The sequence below is a fragment of the Platichthys flesus genome, chromosome 2, assembly GCF_949316205.1.
Source record: "Platichthys flesus chromosome 2, fPlaFle2.1, whole genome shotgun sequence".
Taxonomy (NCBI): Eukaryota; Metazoa; Chordata; class Actinopteri; order Pleuronectiformes; family Pleuronectidae; genus Platichthys; species Platichthys flesus.
Window position 1 is genome coordinate 18,224,861 of NC_084946.1, and position 12,446 is coordinate 18,237,306.

The 12,446-nt window shown below is 38.8% G+C and overlaps 2 protein-coding genes across 3 annotated transcripts; both read right to left on the reverse strand.

Moving 5' to 3' along the window:
- Positions 1–532: 532 nt before the first annotated feature.
- On the reverse strand, positions 533–6,095 carry arl8ba (ADP-ribosylation factor-like 8Ba). Its single transcript, XM_062403732.1, has 7 exons — positions 5,871–6,095; positions 3,146–3,226; positions 2,945–3,018; positions 2,724–2,817; positions 2,532–2,599; positions 2,079–2,149; positions 533–1,485 (listed from the first exon to the last, which is right to left on the reverse strand). The coding sequence occupies exons 1-7, from the start codon at positions 5,991–5,993 to the stop codon at positions 1,436–1,438; spliced, it is 561 nt and encodes a 186-aa protein (XP_062259716.1). The 5' UTR covers positions 5,994–6,095; the 3' UTR covers positions 533–1,435.
- A 1,000-nt stretch (positions 6,096–7,095) lies between these two features.
- Positions 7,096–9,924, reverse strand: tnfrsf18 (tumor necrosis factor receptor superfamily, member 18). 2 transcript variants are annotated; one of them, XM_062403710.1, is made up of 7 exons: positions 9,800–9,924; positions 9,565–9,690; positions 9,258–9,389; positions 8,796–8,904; positions 8,637–8,707; positions 8,367–8,495; positions 7,096–7,766 (listed from the first exon to the last, which is right to left on the reverse strand). In XM_062403710.1, exons 1-7 carry the CDS (start codon positions 9,870–9,872, stop codon positions 7,618–7,620), a joined length of 789 nt encoding a protein of 262 aa, XP_062259694.1. In that variant the 5' UTR covers positions 9,873–9,924; the 3' UTR covers positions 7,096–7,617. The 2 variants fall into 2 exon arrangements, with proteins under 2 accessions (XP_062259694.1, XP_062259702.1); XM_062403718.1 differs by lacking the exon at positions 8,367–8,495.
- Between the last annotated feature and the right edge of the window lie 2,522 nt (positions 9,925–12,446).

The window sequence follows — 12,446 nt, forward strand, 5'->3', positions numbered from 1 at the left end:
TCATGGTTTTTTCATAAACCATGAAGGCTGCATTGCATTAGTTAGAATTATAAAACTTTCAGAAAGTTGCCTTACTAGAAAGTGGTATTGAAATTTCGCATGACTATTGACTGAGGAGGAAAGTACAGAAGATTATAAGGGCCGGGTAACAGGAAAGGGAAAAAGAGGAGTTTGACTTTAGTCTTGGAATTTCAGGTTTATTCCTAACATTCACTTGATAATTGTCTGAGGGTTTGAAGTGAATTCAAGTAAAAATCTACAAGATTCAAAGCAACAGACTATTTTTTCATTAGATAACACCCGTCAGGTCTGTGTTGGTGCATACAAGCTGAACCAGATCAATGTTTTGTCGGACCTGTTGATACAAGACCTCATGCTATCACTAACAAACAAGCTCAACCAGCAGAGATATAATCAGCCCGCTAGCTGAAAAAACATCAATGTGGATGTGCTGGACCTTCTTGTTTTTACTCTTTACATTGTGTAGAGAATGCCATCGTTCAAAAGGTGAAGATAAAATACCAAGACAACATTTAAATTAAAAAGCATGCCTTTATATTTCTTGAATGTATTGAAGTGGTGTATTTTCCCTCTACCCAGCATGCCGCTCTGCTCCAGAGGTGGGAGACATTGCACAAGGCACTTTATATTCTGCCACTCTGTGAGCATCAGGGCAGCACACATCGTTCCACTGAAGCTGCTTGCAAAGAGAGGCCCAATACTACCACACAACCCCATACAGCTTTACTTTGAGTACATTCAGTCTTTAAATAGAATCATATTTTCATACACGCACCACTCACATCAGTAAAAATCATATTAGCTTGATATTTGTACAGACCTGCTCAAACTGATGTGCGCAAATGCACAGTTTTCTAAAATAACAGACATGTGTTTGAAAGAGGGAAACCTGATCAAGCTAAGAACAACTGTTCTAGGGGTAGAATATGATAGAAATGGGAACACCTGCTTGTCCACGTCAGCCTTCTCTTGACATGATTATCTAACCGTGGAGGAACATTTCTGTGAGGCCTGTTTGACAGATTAAATCCTTCAACACAGTGTTGTTCTACACCCAAGATTAGTGTTGTAAACCTCTGGGTATGATCAGTCAAGTAATGCCTGAATGGTAAAATGTAGATGAGAAACTAGGCTCTTACTCAGAGTTAAATTACAGCTTTCACAATACGTATAATGCCAATTACATTCCTTAAATTTGGTTCCAGATTTTCATAGTAGTAGTGCATTGTCAGGTCTTGTGAAAGAATCACAAGGTGAGAAAAGACATTGAATGACACAAGCAGAACAGTGCAGCATGTGACCTGTGACCCGAAGATACAACTGTACATCATCACAGAGTGATGCGGTGTGGCATGACAGTAACATGGCGAACACAGCTGGCCAAAAAAAGAAGAAGAAAAAAACATGTGCATTCTCAGCTCCTCCGGGATTTTGAGTGCTGGATGAGCCACTGAAGCGTGATATCTGAAATAAATAAAAAACACGCAGGGTTTCAGAATCTGTTTAGGTATTTTTAACTTGACATACAGTATAATAACATATAACTCTCGTACAGATTTATCTACAAAGAACCCAATTGAACTACTGTTAATGACGCCCCAGGCAAAGTGATGCGATAGAACCAAGTTTTCATATAAATTAATGAATTAATGCAAAACACATTCCTAAGTAAATGCTAAAGTAAATTGCTGCATTATTAATGGACTAACACATTTGATATATTGTTTGATTTCCTTCAAAGTATCCATTTGGAGCAGTTTTTTTGTGAGTGAGTCCATGATTTGTTTTCTTGAGCAAGAGCACAAGGATAAATATTAACACCAGCAAGCATGTGTGTGACATAACTTAGGAAACCCAGGCTCACCAAAGGGAACATTATAACACTGATTGAAAGGTAGGGATAATGTACCAAAATATGCTGCAATGAGCCCGGCGAGGAAGAAGCGTACAAATTAGAAAACATGGATACAAACTTTTCAGAATTTATTTTGAGTGAAAAGGATAAAATCCCCCTTAATCCAGTGGAAATGACACAGCAGTCATTTATTTCAACTTACCAATGTTGTCTTTCTCTTTGCAGGAAATGGAGTAGCAACATATCTCTCTGTCCTGAATAGCTGCCAGATTCCTATGAGGAGAAAAAGATGCACGAACAAATAAATATGAAGCCTATGCAGCAAGAATGATCATCAGTGTTATTCATCTGAAGCTTCCTGGCAAGAGCTCAACACAATTCTAAACCCATGTTTCCACTTGACAGCAGAGGGAGCCAGATCCACTTTTGCTGTCATCATCATACAGGTATGTTGAACTCATGTGGAATTAAAAGTAGGAAGTTGCAATGTATACGAAGCAAAATACTTGAATAATATTGAAATATTCAATTCTTCTTCTTAGGACAATTTGAAGTAATCATAACAGAAGCAATCTACAGAAAGAAAGGACAAATCTACATTCAGCTGTGATCAGAACAATTGAGTTCAGGACTTTGAATCATTTCTGTTACTTACATTATCTCAATGAGCTGCTTTTCATCTAGTGCAGTGGGAAGATCCCTTTTGTTGCCGAGTACCAGAATCTAAGGGCAGATCGCAAGTGAAATTTGCAACTGGCGCAAGTAATCACAGACAGAACCCACGCAGAGTTTTGCAGAACAGATATCACGGAGATTTTGTAAAAAGTGGTTTCAGGGAAAAACTTACAGGAATTCCTTGCAACTGAGGTTTGTCTAGTAAATTATGAAGTTCGTTTGTAGACGCCTCCACCTTTTCTCGATCTGCTGCATCGACCATGTACCTACAAATCAGCAACATTAAAACAGAGAGTTTGCATATATATTAATAGTGAAGTTCAACACCAACTTCTCTTCTCTGCAATTTAAATCACACTTTAATTATCGGAAAGCCAGAACTTGGATACTCACACAATCGCATTAACCCCCCGACAGTAGCGCTCCCACATGCTCCTGAACCTCGGCTGCCCTCCTATATCCCAAATCTACAGAATTAAGGGCACAGCATCACATGACATTCCTGTTTCAAAGTGTCAGTAACATTGCAAATGTTTCCTATTTTTGGAAATCATTCTGCTGGTCACTTAACAGCATAACAAATTTAAACTGAACCTTGATGGTGACGTTTCCTTTGGAGACCTTCCTCATGTTGAACCCGACTGTAGGGATCATGTCTTCACTGAAATGCCCCGACTGAAAGAAATGACATGTTTGAGTTATTTTCATTACTGATGATAGAAACATGTTTACAATAAATTAACTGGTCCAAAGTTACAGAAAGCCACTGCAGCAAACACAGATGTAATGTTCTCCAAATATTGAGTTAGTAAAAAAAACTAAATACTAACTAAATACCACTCAGTAGAGCTCAGACCTCAGCCAAAGCCCAACAGTCCTCTTAGGAAACCACATTTAAATTCACTAGATCCAGACTTTTATTCGGATCTGCACCAAATTGTACACACTCATACATATCGAACCCCTCAACATGTTCAAGATCCATGAAGAGAAAGGTAGAAGAAGAAACCCCCCCAAACAATTGAAAAACACACTATCTCGAAAAAATTTAAGAAAGTCAAAAGCTAAATCCTGCATTCGCAACTTGATCTGGATCTGGTCCAACATTCTAATGGCTTCTTCCTTGGAAATTGACTGATAATATTTGGTGTTTTCCTGCCAATTAAAAAACGATCGATGATAAAACAGTTTGTGAAAGATACAGCAGGGTCACACAACTATCTTAAAATTTTAAAGAATACTCAGTCATTAAAAGCATGTTATTATTATTCATGTTATCATAAAAGCATTTAAACTACAATATTGGGGAAGAATTGTAGACATAAGATAATTATGACACAAGAGTATGACTTCTGAAAACTGAAAATCTAGATTATGTACAAGCACATTCTCAAAACTGTGAAGAGGAGAAAACACTAAATGCATCATTTTATTTTAAATTACAAAAAGATTCAAGTAATAAAACTTTATCTCCACAGCTTCTCTCTGTGTTAATTGCTGAAAAGTGAAGTGGACGGAAAAGAAACACTTCAACACAGAGAATCAGCAGCTTTCCCCTTTAAACTCAAAAGCCGTTTCCACTCCCTCTCCCTGCCCTCCTCTGTAAACCAGAGAGCGTGCACAGTCTGTTGTGCACACACTTCACAGCACATGACTGGCTGGAGTCACCTGACGGGGCTCAAAGAAAATAAGTGCAGCGGTCTCATGACTTGGGAAAGAGGAAGCTCCCCCACTAACAGTTCTCGCTCGCTGACAAAACATTTTTTTTTTTTCTTATCTCTTCCACATGAAGGAAGGATCAGAGTTTTGTTCCAACCCCCGAACACAACTTCCTCCTCAGACACCTAGACTTTTAACACATGCCTGGGTTCCTCTGAGATTTAATCTGACTACTTTATCAGTGCAGATCAGAGCTGAAACTAACGATCATCATTTTTGGTCTGCTGCTTATTTTTCATCCTTTCACGTTTTCCTTTATCTATCAGAATTGTGGAAATAGTGGGAGTTCCCAGTTACAATTTCTTAGAAACCAACGTGACATATTTAAATGACCAACACTCAATGACCAAACTATGATATTACACACAGACGCATAAAAAATGAGAAGCTAAAACCAATGACTGCTTGTTTTATATAAAAAACATAGCTTATGTGATTAATCTTTTAACACAATGGTTTTAACTCTAAAAGAGATACAGGATGATACTAGTGGCATCAAAATAAATATAAAATATGGTTTTTAAATGTTTTTGTAGACTCTCAAACGCACTTAACCAAAAAGACTAAAACAAGAGGAGATACAGGAGCATCAGCAGACTGACACAATCGCAGGCGTTCGACAGAGGAAAGATCTTAAAAAGTGTTTGGCTCTTGTCCCCTTTGAAATGCCAGTCAGCCGCCAATACGTTCTTTCTCCTGATATAGCATGATTCCTTCTGCGTAGACTTTGGCAAAACACTTTGAAGGTCAATCAGCTATGACTATTAGGATTGAAGGATTGTTTTGCATTGGTCACATGAGTTTCTAGTCAAGTGATGAGTAATGAAAATTCCCCGCAGATCCGGAGCACACCATAATACAGATTGCTTTTAGCTGAAGAACGCCAAGTTGCTCTGCACCGGGGAAACACATAACATTAAAACCCACGCAACCAGTCAAATTCACGGTGGATTCAAAGTGATGTGTGCCAATCACTGCGAGAGGCATCACCACCACAAACTGCCTCCGATCACAACAGGAAGTGTTGTTGCCTTTTCACAATATGCTGCTAAAACACGTTACAGTGGCTGTGCAGTGATTGGCTAATGCACATTGCTCCACCAGAAACACCGGTTTTGAGAAATGTCACGGGAGGACACCACGGACTGTCTGTAGGAAGCACACTCTGCCACCTTATCCCTGATAGCATCTGAGGTGAGGAGACAGCTCACGTGTTCTGCAGCTGCACAAAGATCAACCGGTTTTCAGTGGTTTCATGTTGGCAGACGTGGAAACAGGCAGCGCGAGCTCGGCTCTCTCGTGACATTTTGGAGTCGTGTGGGCCTCAGTGTCAACCTGCTGCTGCTTGAGATCAGCTCGCTAAACCATCACAACACACGGGCAGCAGCTAGCATCAAACCAGTTAGCCCAGGTGCCTTGTTGACACAGGTGCTTCGCTGGATGCTGGGACCACAGCACAGCAACGTCACGTTACATGACTTCCGGACCAGGACACTGCGAGTGGGCACAAACACAACTCCCCAGCTGTTAACCCCCGATATTAGCGAGATTGGTGTTAGCACTGCCCTAGCGCGGTGGCTAACAGCGGCTGAGGACTTACAGCGATCACGTTTACGAATGTTGTTTTCCCCGAGTACTGGAGGCCGACCAGCGTCAGCTCCATCTCCTCCTTCCAGAACAGGGACTTGAACCAGTCCAGCAGCCGGTTCACGAGAGCCAGCATCTTGACGGCGGTGTTCACGTTTCCCCGCGACCGAGTGTGAGCCTCCCTCCCTGTCAGATGTGGCGTTTTCCAGCGGGGAAGGGAAGTGGGACCCGGACAGCGGCTGTCATATGATCTGTCAACACGGGCCCCACAGCGACCCCCACAGGCAGAGCGGGGCTCACACATCAGCTGAGGGGATCATAATGATGACAACAAAAATATCTGTGAACATCTTTGTGAAAAAATCAATAAATATGTGTTTATATATACACATCTTATATTTATAAGATTATATGATAAATATAGATTTTGTATTTGTATATGTTATATATATAAAATATACAAATACAATATTTATATATATAATATATAGAAATATGATATGTATATATTCTGCCGTATACATATATAGAGAAGGGTTAGGGATAGGGTTAGGGTTAGAAAAAAATGTTTTATTTATGGTGCTACAAGATATATGGATTATACTGGAGACAATAACAATTTCTGTAAAAACATCAAATATATATACAGAAAATTTATATTTTCTTTATCGTGTTAGAAGAGAATAATTTGTACGTAAATGTCAGTGATGTGTGTGTCTGTGTGTTTAGTTTTCTGTTTGGTAATTGTTTGGTTATTAGAGCAGCTTGACTCGACACGTGTAAACACCGATTTTTCAAACTGAGTACTGTGTCTCTCAAAACACAAACATTATTTTCCTCTGTATACAAATATACGAGGGTCAGTCAGAAGAAATAGTTTGACAATGTACCAAAAAATAAGTATGAGAGCATCTTCCGCTTGGAAGCCTGAAAAACAAGACCCTATACCGTACAATACATCATGACATTTAAAGGTGAAGGCATGTTTAAGGTTAAGTTTGGAATAAGTTAAAGGTTTACATTAAGGTTTGGGTCGAGGCAAGTAGCAATTGTTATTACATAACATCTCCAGGGAAATCTATTTAAGTCAATTTAATGTCCTCTGAAGTCATGGAGACCAAACTGTTGTGTACGTTTGTGTGTGTGTGTGTGTGTGTGTGTGTGTGTGTATTTGTGTTACAATAATGTATATAGTTAACCTGTCCTGTATTTTAACACTGTAGAAAAGCACAAACACAAACATGCTTATAATAATAAAAATAGTATCTTTATATACATAGAACCTTTCAAAAACAGCTGTGACAAAATACTTTGCAAAGAGGACGATTAAAAGCAAGAAAACAAACCATCAAAGACACCAAGCAAAATACTATATCATTACAAAGCAAGTACTATATATCAATGTTTAAAATCAATAACAACAAATAAAATGACTAGGCGGAGAACATATAAGTAAAACCTATTTGTAGAAGAAAATTAAAACTGATTTTTAAAACAGTCCTCAGGTAAACTATTCCAGGAAGTTGTTGCTATCTCCTAAAGAGCACTGCTAATAGGGAAGGAACCAGTGAACCTATCCTTCAGCTTCCTGTCCAGCTATCCTTCAGCTTCCTGTCCAGCTATATCCTCTTGGTTTGGAGATCAAATAAAGCACCTATAACCTTCACAGGTTTGCCTGTTCTTTATATCTAATTACACTATTATATTCTATTTATAATCAAAATCTTTAGATGGAGCCAACCAGTCTGGTCACCTTCTCCTTAAGTACAAAGAATGGGGACTTTTCCCTGATGGAGTTCGTCCAAATGGCTGCACTCCTTGCATTCATCGGAAATACTGAGCTGGAGTCCACACTCCTCTTTCGGCAGGGGGAAGTCTGCAGTGCTGAGACCTAACACAGGATAGTTTTCTGAGGCAGAGAGAAAAGTACAAAGGGTTTAGAAATCCACTCTCTCATTAAGGACCCACTGTGGACATGTCACACTTTAACAAATTTCTTCTTTGATTGTTCCATTTCATCTTGACATCTTTTCAAGTGCTGCTCTTTTCAAATGCACTGTATGAATAAAGCCTAAATCTGTATGTAGTGTGTACAATAAGTTGATCATAATTGTCTCATCTTATATACTTTTATAATCATTTATACTGTAATATAATAATATAGAGCAAATAACGTTTATTAAGAATTAGACATTACATCTTTTCATTTTATTTTTTAAACCAAAGAGTGTAAAGAATTGGATTAAATAATGCTATAAAAATGTGTCTATGTCTCTAAATACAAAGTCATTATGAAGTTGTGATTGCTGCACTCACATTCTCTACATGTGAAAAACAGTTTATCTTCCTTAACCAATTAGCTCCTTTCACAACTTTTGCTGATCTCTAAATTCATTATGATAGCTAGTCTCTTCAGCCACACCTGTGTTTTAGCAACAGAAATCCACATATGTTGTTATAGTTGGGTTGTTATATGATATGGATTTTTTCTATTAAAGCTTTTACTTACTTGCTCTATACTTCCTCAGATTCTTTACACAGACAGCAGACAGAATAGCCAGGAAGCAGACAGAGAGCAGCAGGAAGCCAATGCCAAGAATCGTATTGCTGGAGTCTCCTCCTTTGCAGTGCATCCGTGCTGAAGCATCAAATCACGTGTCAAGTCAGTTCACTTCAGTGATATCATTACAATTATTAGTGTACAGCATAGCACATGATTGTTGCAGCAATGTTATGTCATCGACAACTGTCAGTAAATAAAACTGTTCTGATCACATACCACAAATATCACAAACTGAGTCGTGGGTTTTGTTTCCTGGAAATAGTTCAGCGAGTCCAAATGCACTGCACCTGTTGACCATAAATAGTTAAGGTCTCTGTTGATATACCTCTCTACTTTAGGGAAAATCAATATCTGAGCAAGGTGAATGGGTCTCACTGTGTCCTTTGCTTGCAGGTTTGCTCTTTCACGTCGAAATAGGCATGAGCAGTACATGCAGCCTCACAACTGTAGGTATACTTAATCAACTGTCCACTTTGGGGAATGTCTGCAACGAAAGAGAGAAAGATTTTAAGAATGAAAAGTGGGTAGATGGTTAGTTAAGTAGGTAGGTAGATTGATAGGTAGATTGTAAATGGTTTGTATTTATATAGCACTTTTCTAGTTTTGATGACAGCCAAAGAGCTTTACAGTACAGTTTTGCCATTCACACTTTTTTCAGGTAGGAAGGTAGGTTAACACATTTACATTTTTAAATGGAATATTTATCAATGCCAATGAGCTTGGTTGACTCTTATAATTGTCAATCTGGACTATTATTTTCAGCAACCAACAATTTTGAAACTATCACAAACAGCAGAACAATGTGTTTCTTTTAGTGCAGAACACATCCACTCTTACCTGTTCTGTTCACTATCTCCCCTGCAACACACTTGTTTTCCTCACAAGTCAAACACTCGTTGCTGGAGCACAGGAAACCCGAGCGACACGAACATTTAGCATTTGTGGTTGGTGTACATTTCTCATCATATTCTGTGGACAGACAAGAATTCTAACCACAGGACTTTCCCTTATTCAGAAGATCCCTCATTTATCCACTGTGTTAAACATATTATCACTGACAGGTGTATTTTTGGAAATCATGAGATCAAGATGACATTTTTTTTCACATATAAATTAAATATCTTATCAATATCTTCGGTCTTACCATGAGGGCATGACTGGCATTTCTCACATCTGTCAAAGAGGTTGAAGTGATCAGAGTAGTAGCCCTCAGGACAGGGGCTACACACAGTTTTAGTATCCGCATTGCAGAACTCCTTCATATATTCACCTTCAAAACAAAAAATAAAAGCAGTCACTCACAAGAACATGGACAATATTCACTAAAAATTTGATCAAGCAACTCAACAGATTTGTAATTATTTAATCGTATGCTTTACCTGGAGGACACTTGTCACAGCACAGACCGTCGTTCGGAGTCTGTTGCTCACCACAGCTCCCAGCATATCCCATAGTCCAAATACTCAGCACATATATAAATGCAACCGAACACTTCAGAGAAACCATCATGACCAGTGTGTGGCTCATGTCTTCAGGGTTTTATCTTGACTGTGGATTGCTGACGTCAGTGAGAGACGGGAGTGTGGCTGACTTGCTGACACATAAAGCTCGTTGAGGAAGTGAAAGACCACCGATCACCTGGAAACCGTGAGCACTGCAGTGACTGTTCAAGTTCAACAATGTACATCATCTATATCATTCTCATAACTCTTGCTGGCTTTCTCTGACTTAGTCCAAATAAACATGGAGTGTTACTATAAAACAGACTTAATTGTGGGAATGGAACAAAAGACCTTGGTAAAGATCACACAATCATCCTCGGTGGTATTGAATCATTTAGATTCATTCATTAAGTTTACCACTGAGACTCCCAAAATAAACAACACACATATTAATAATAATCATAATAATCATAATAATTTATCTCTATACCACCTAAATTAAAAAGGTTTCTAAATGTTTTACAAAATACATGGGAATAAAACAATTTATATATATATATATTTTTTGGGTGAATTTGAATCATTCATCATTTCGTAAAATGTAATTTTGTTCCAGCCATTACATGAATCGTTTCAGCAAATTTTGAGCAATATTCCCCAAAACCACTGGAATATTTGGTGGGAATTTTCACACTTTATGTGAGTTTACTATTGACCCGATATTAAAGTGTAATTATGTGAAGGATGACAAAACACGGCTTTGCTTTTTTGTTCGCCCAATGTTGAATTTAGACCCCCAATAGTGGATATTGTGTAGTTAATGGTGCTGGGGGACTAATGCCTGATGATTTGTTAATAAGTTTTATTGTGAAATTGCTGTGTGTGTAGTGGGACTTGGTTTGTTGACATTTGCTGCAACGGGGTCTGGTTGGGGGTTTCCTTATAAATGAAAAAAAATAAAAACACTGTTCAGTAGTAGTAAGAAAATGACTAGTCAAAATTGATCAATGAGTAATTTCTGCTGTGCAATGATACCACACATGTATTTGAGGGTTTATGTTACTTTAATGGTTGTATGGACAACACACAATTAATTGAATTATGTTAGAATAAGACACAGAATAATCAATAATAAAAATCAATCATAAGTTGCAGATCCTTGTCCATCTGCTGTGGGCTCCACCCTGAGAACGTAGAACCATTAAATCATGAGTATGGGTGGGATTCTCCCCCATGGGGACCACATGCTGCACCACCGAGAGTGGAGTCACGGACTTCTCCTGTGAGTCACACAATCACATGGTCCCATGAAAGCAGTTTTTCTCATGGCGTGACATCACCACAGACGCACTAAGGTAATCAGTGACGGTGTGTATGCATAATTCTGAGATGAAGGGACATTGGTTTTCCCTTTAAAGCTGTTCTGCAGAAGCACCACCCCCAGATACACTGTGGGCATTGCGGTGACAGTGTGAGGAAAACACATGCGCTGTAGTACTAAAGGTTATGACATCTGATGACTGTGAATGCATCGCCTGAACTCCAACGCTGAAGATGTATCTCTCATTGTAAATCAGTCACAGAGCAAACATGGGAAATACGGTGTCGCCTATATCTCCTCGTGTACTTTTCTGGCTAAAGTTTAGTTTTGTACGTAACCCTGTGTTTAAAGGTCTTAGAGAGTACAAGTGTATATGTGAAAAAAATTGCTCAAAGCCTTTCATGGCTTAGTAGAGGTTGCCTCAAGTGATGTCAGGGGCGGGAACCAAGTGAGCTTATTAGACCTCGCTGCCACATAAAGCGGATTGTCTGTTCTCCATCAGTGTGAGGCTCATGGATCCACGCTCTCATTGTTGGTGGTTGAGTTGCATTGTGCTCAATGTAGCCACCGAGTTTGGACGGTGCCCAATAAAAGTAAAATGTTGTGTTATTCACTTTGATGCCTTGTTTTTTGCTTAATCAGACAGCTCTACTCTATTAAAACATACAATCTAATAGACCGATCTCTACACAATCAACTGCAAAGATGCAAAGTTCTGGATTGCATGAAGACAAAAGAACTCCAAGAGAGAAGGACTTATCCACCTTAATCCCTGGAGCCGTACTGCACAGGATTATTGGTGGAACTTCCGGTGAGATTGCTGAAGAGGCAGTAAAGTAGTTAATCCCAGTGGCTAACACTGGTTGTTCCAGTCTGACGGCTGACTCTCGAGGGCGGTTCTTAACCAAGTAGTTATCTCACGGTCTATTTTGAAAGCTTTGTTTCTTGATTTTGTTTTTGTCTATTTAACTAAATGTGTTGTCTCTCAAATGCTTAACACACTGGTACCTCTCGCTGCATGAGGTATTTCTGAGAATAATGTTTCCATTTGTGATGTGTAATAATGATTGTCTGGAGGGGGAGGCTGTTGCCTAGAGTCACTATAACAAATGTATTTAATCAATAGCAGTTAGTTAAATAAATAATACAAGTAATATTAATCTAAAAACGCTAGTTTAAAATGTATAAAGTTAAATATTCAAGTCTGTTGGTTGATTGTTGTACATGAATGAGTTAAGTCGTCATATTCAACGAGGCAGCTAC

Coding starts and splice junctions, on each gene's coding strand:
- tnfrsf18 (XM_062403710.1), bottom strand. CDS start 9,872: ATGGGATATGCTGGGAGCTGTGGTGAGCAACAGACTCCGAACGACGGT. Junction 8,708..8,795: donor ACCTGCAAGCAAAGGACACA/GTGAGACCCATT, acceptor TATGGTCAACAG/GTGCAGTGCATTTGGACTCG. Junction 8,496..8,636: donor CTCAGTTTGTGATATTTGTG/GTATGTGATCAG, acceptor TTGATGCTTCAG/CACGGATGCACTGCAAAGGA.
- arl8ba (XM_062403732.1), bottom strand. CDS start 5,993: ATGCTGGCTCTCGTGAACCGGCTGCTGGACTGGTTCAAGTCCCTGTTC. Junction 2,600..2,723: donor CTCAGTTGCAAGGAATTCCT/GTAAGTTTTTCC, acceptor ATCTGCCCTTAG/ATTCTGGTACTCGGCAACAA. Junction 1,486..2,078: donor CAAAGAGAAAGACAACATTG/GTAAGTTGAAAT, acceptor TATTTATTTCAG/ATATCACGCTTCAGTGGCTC.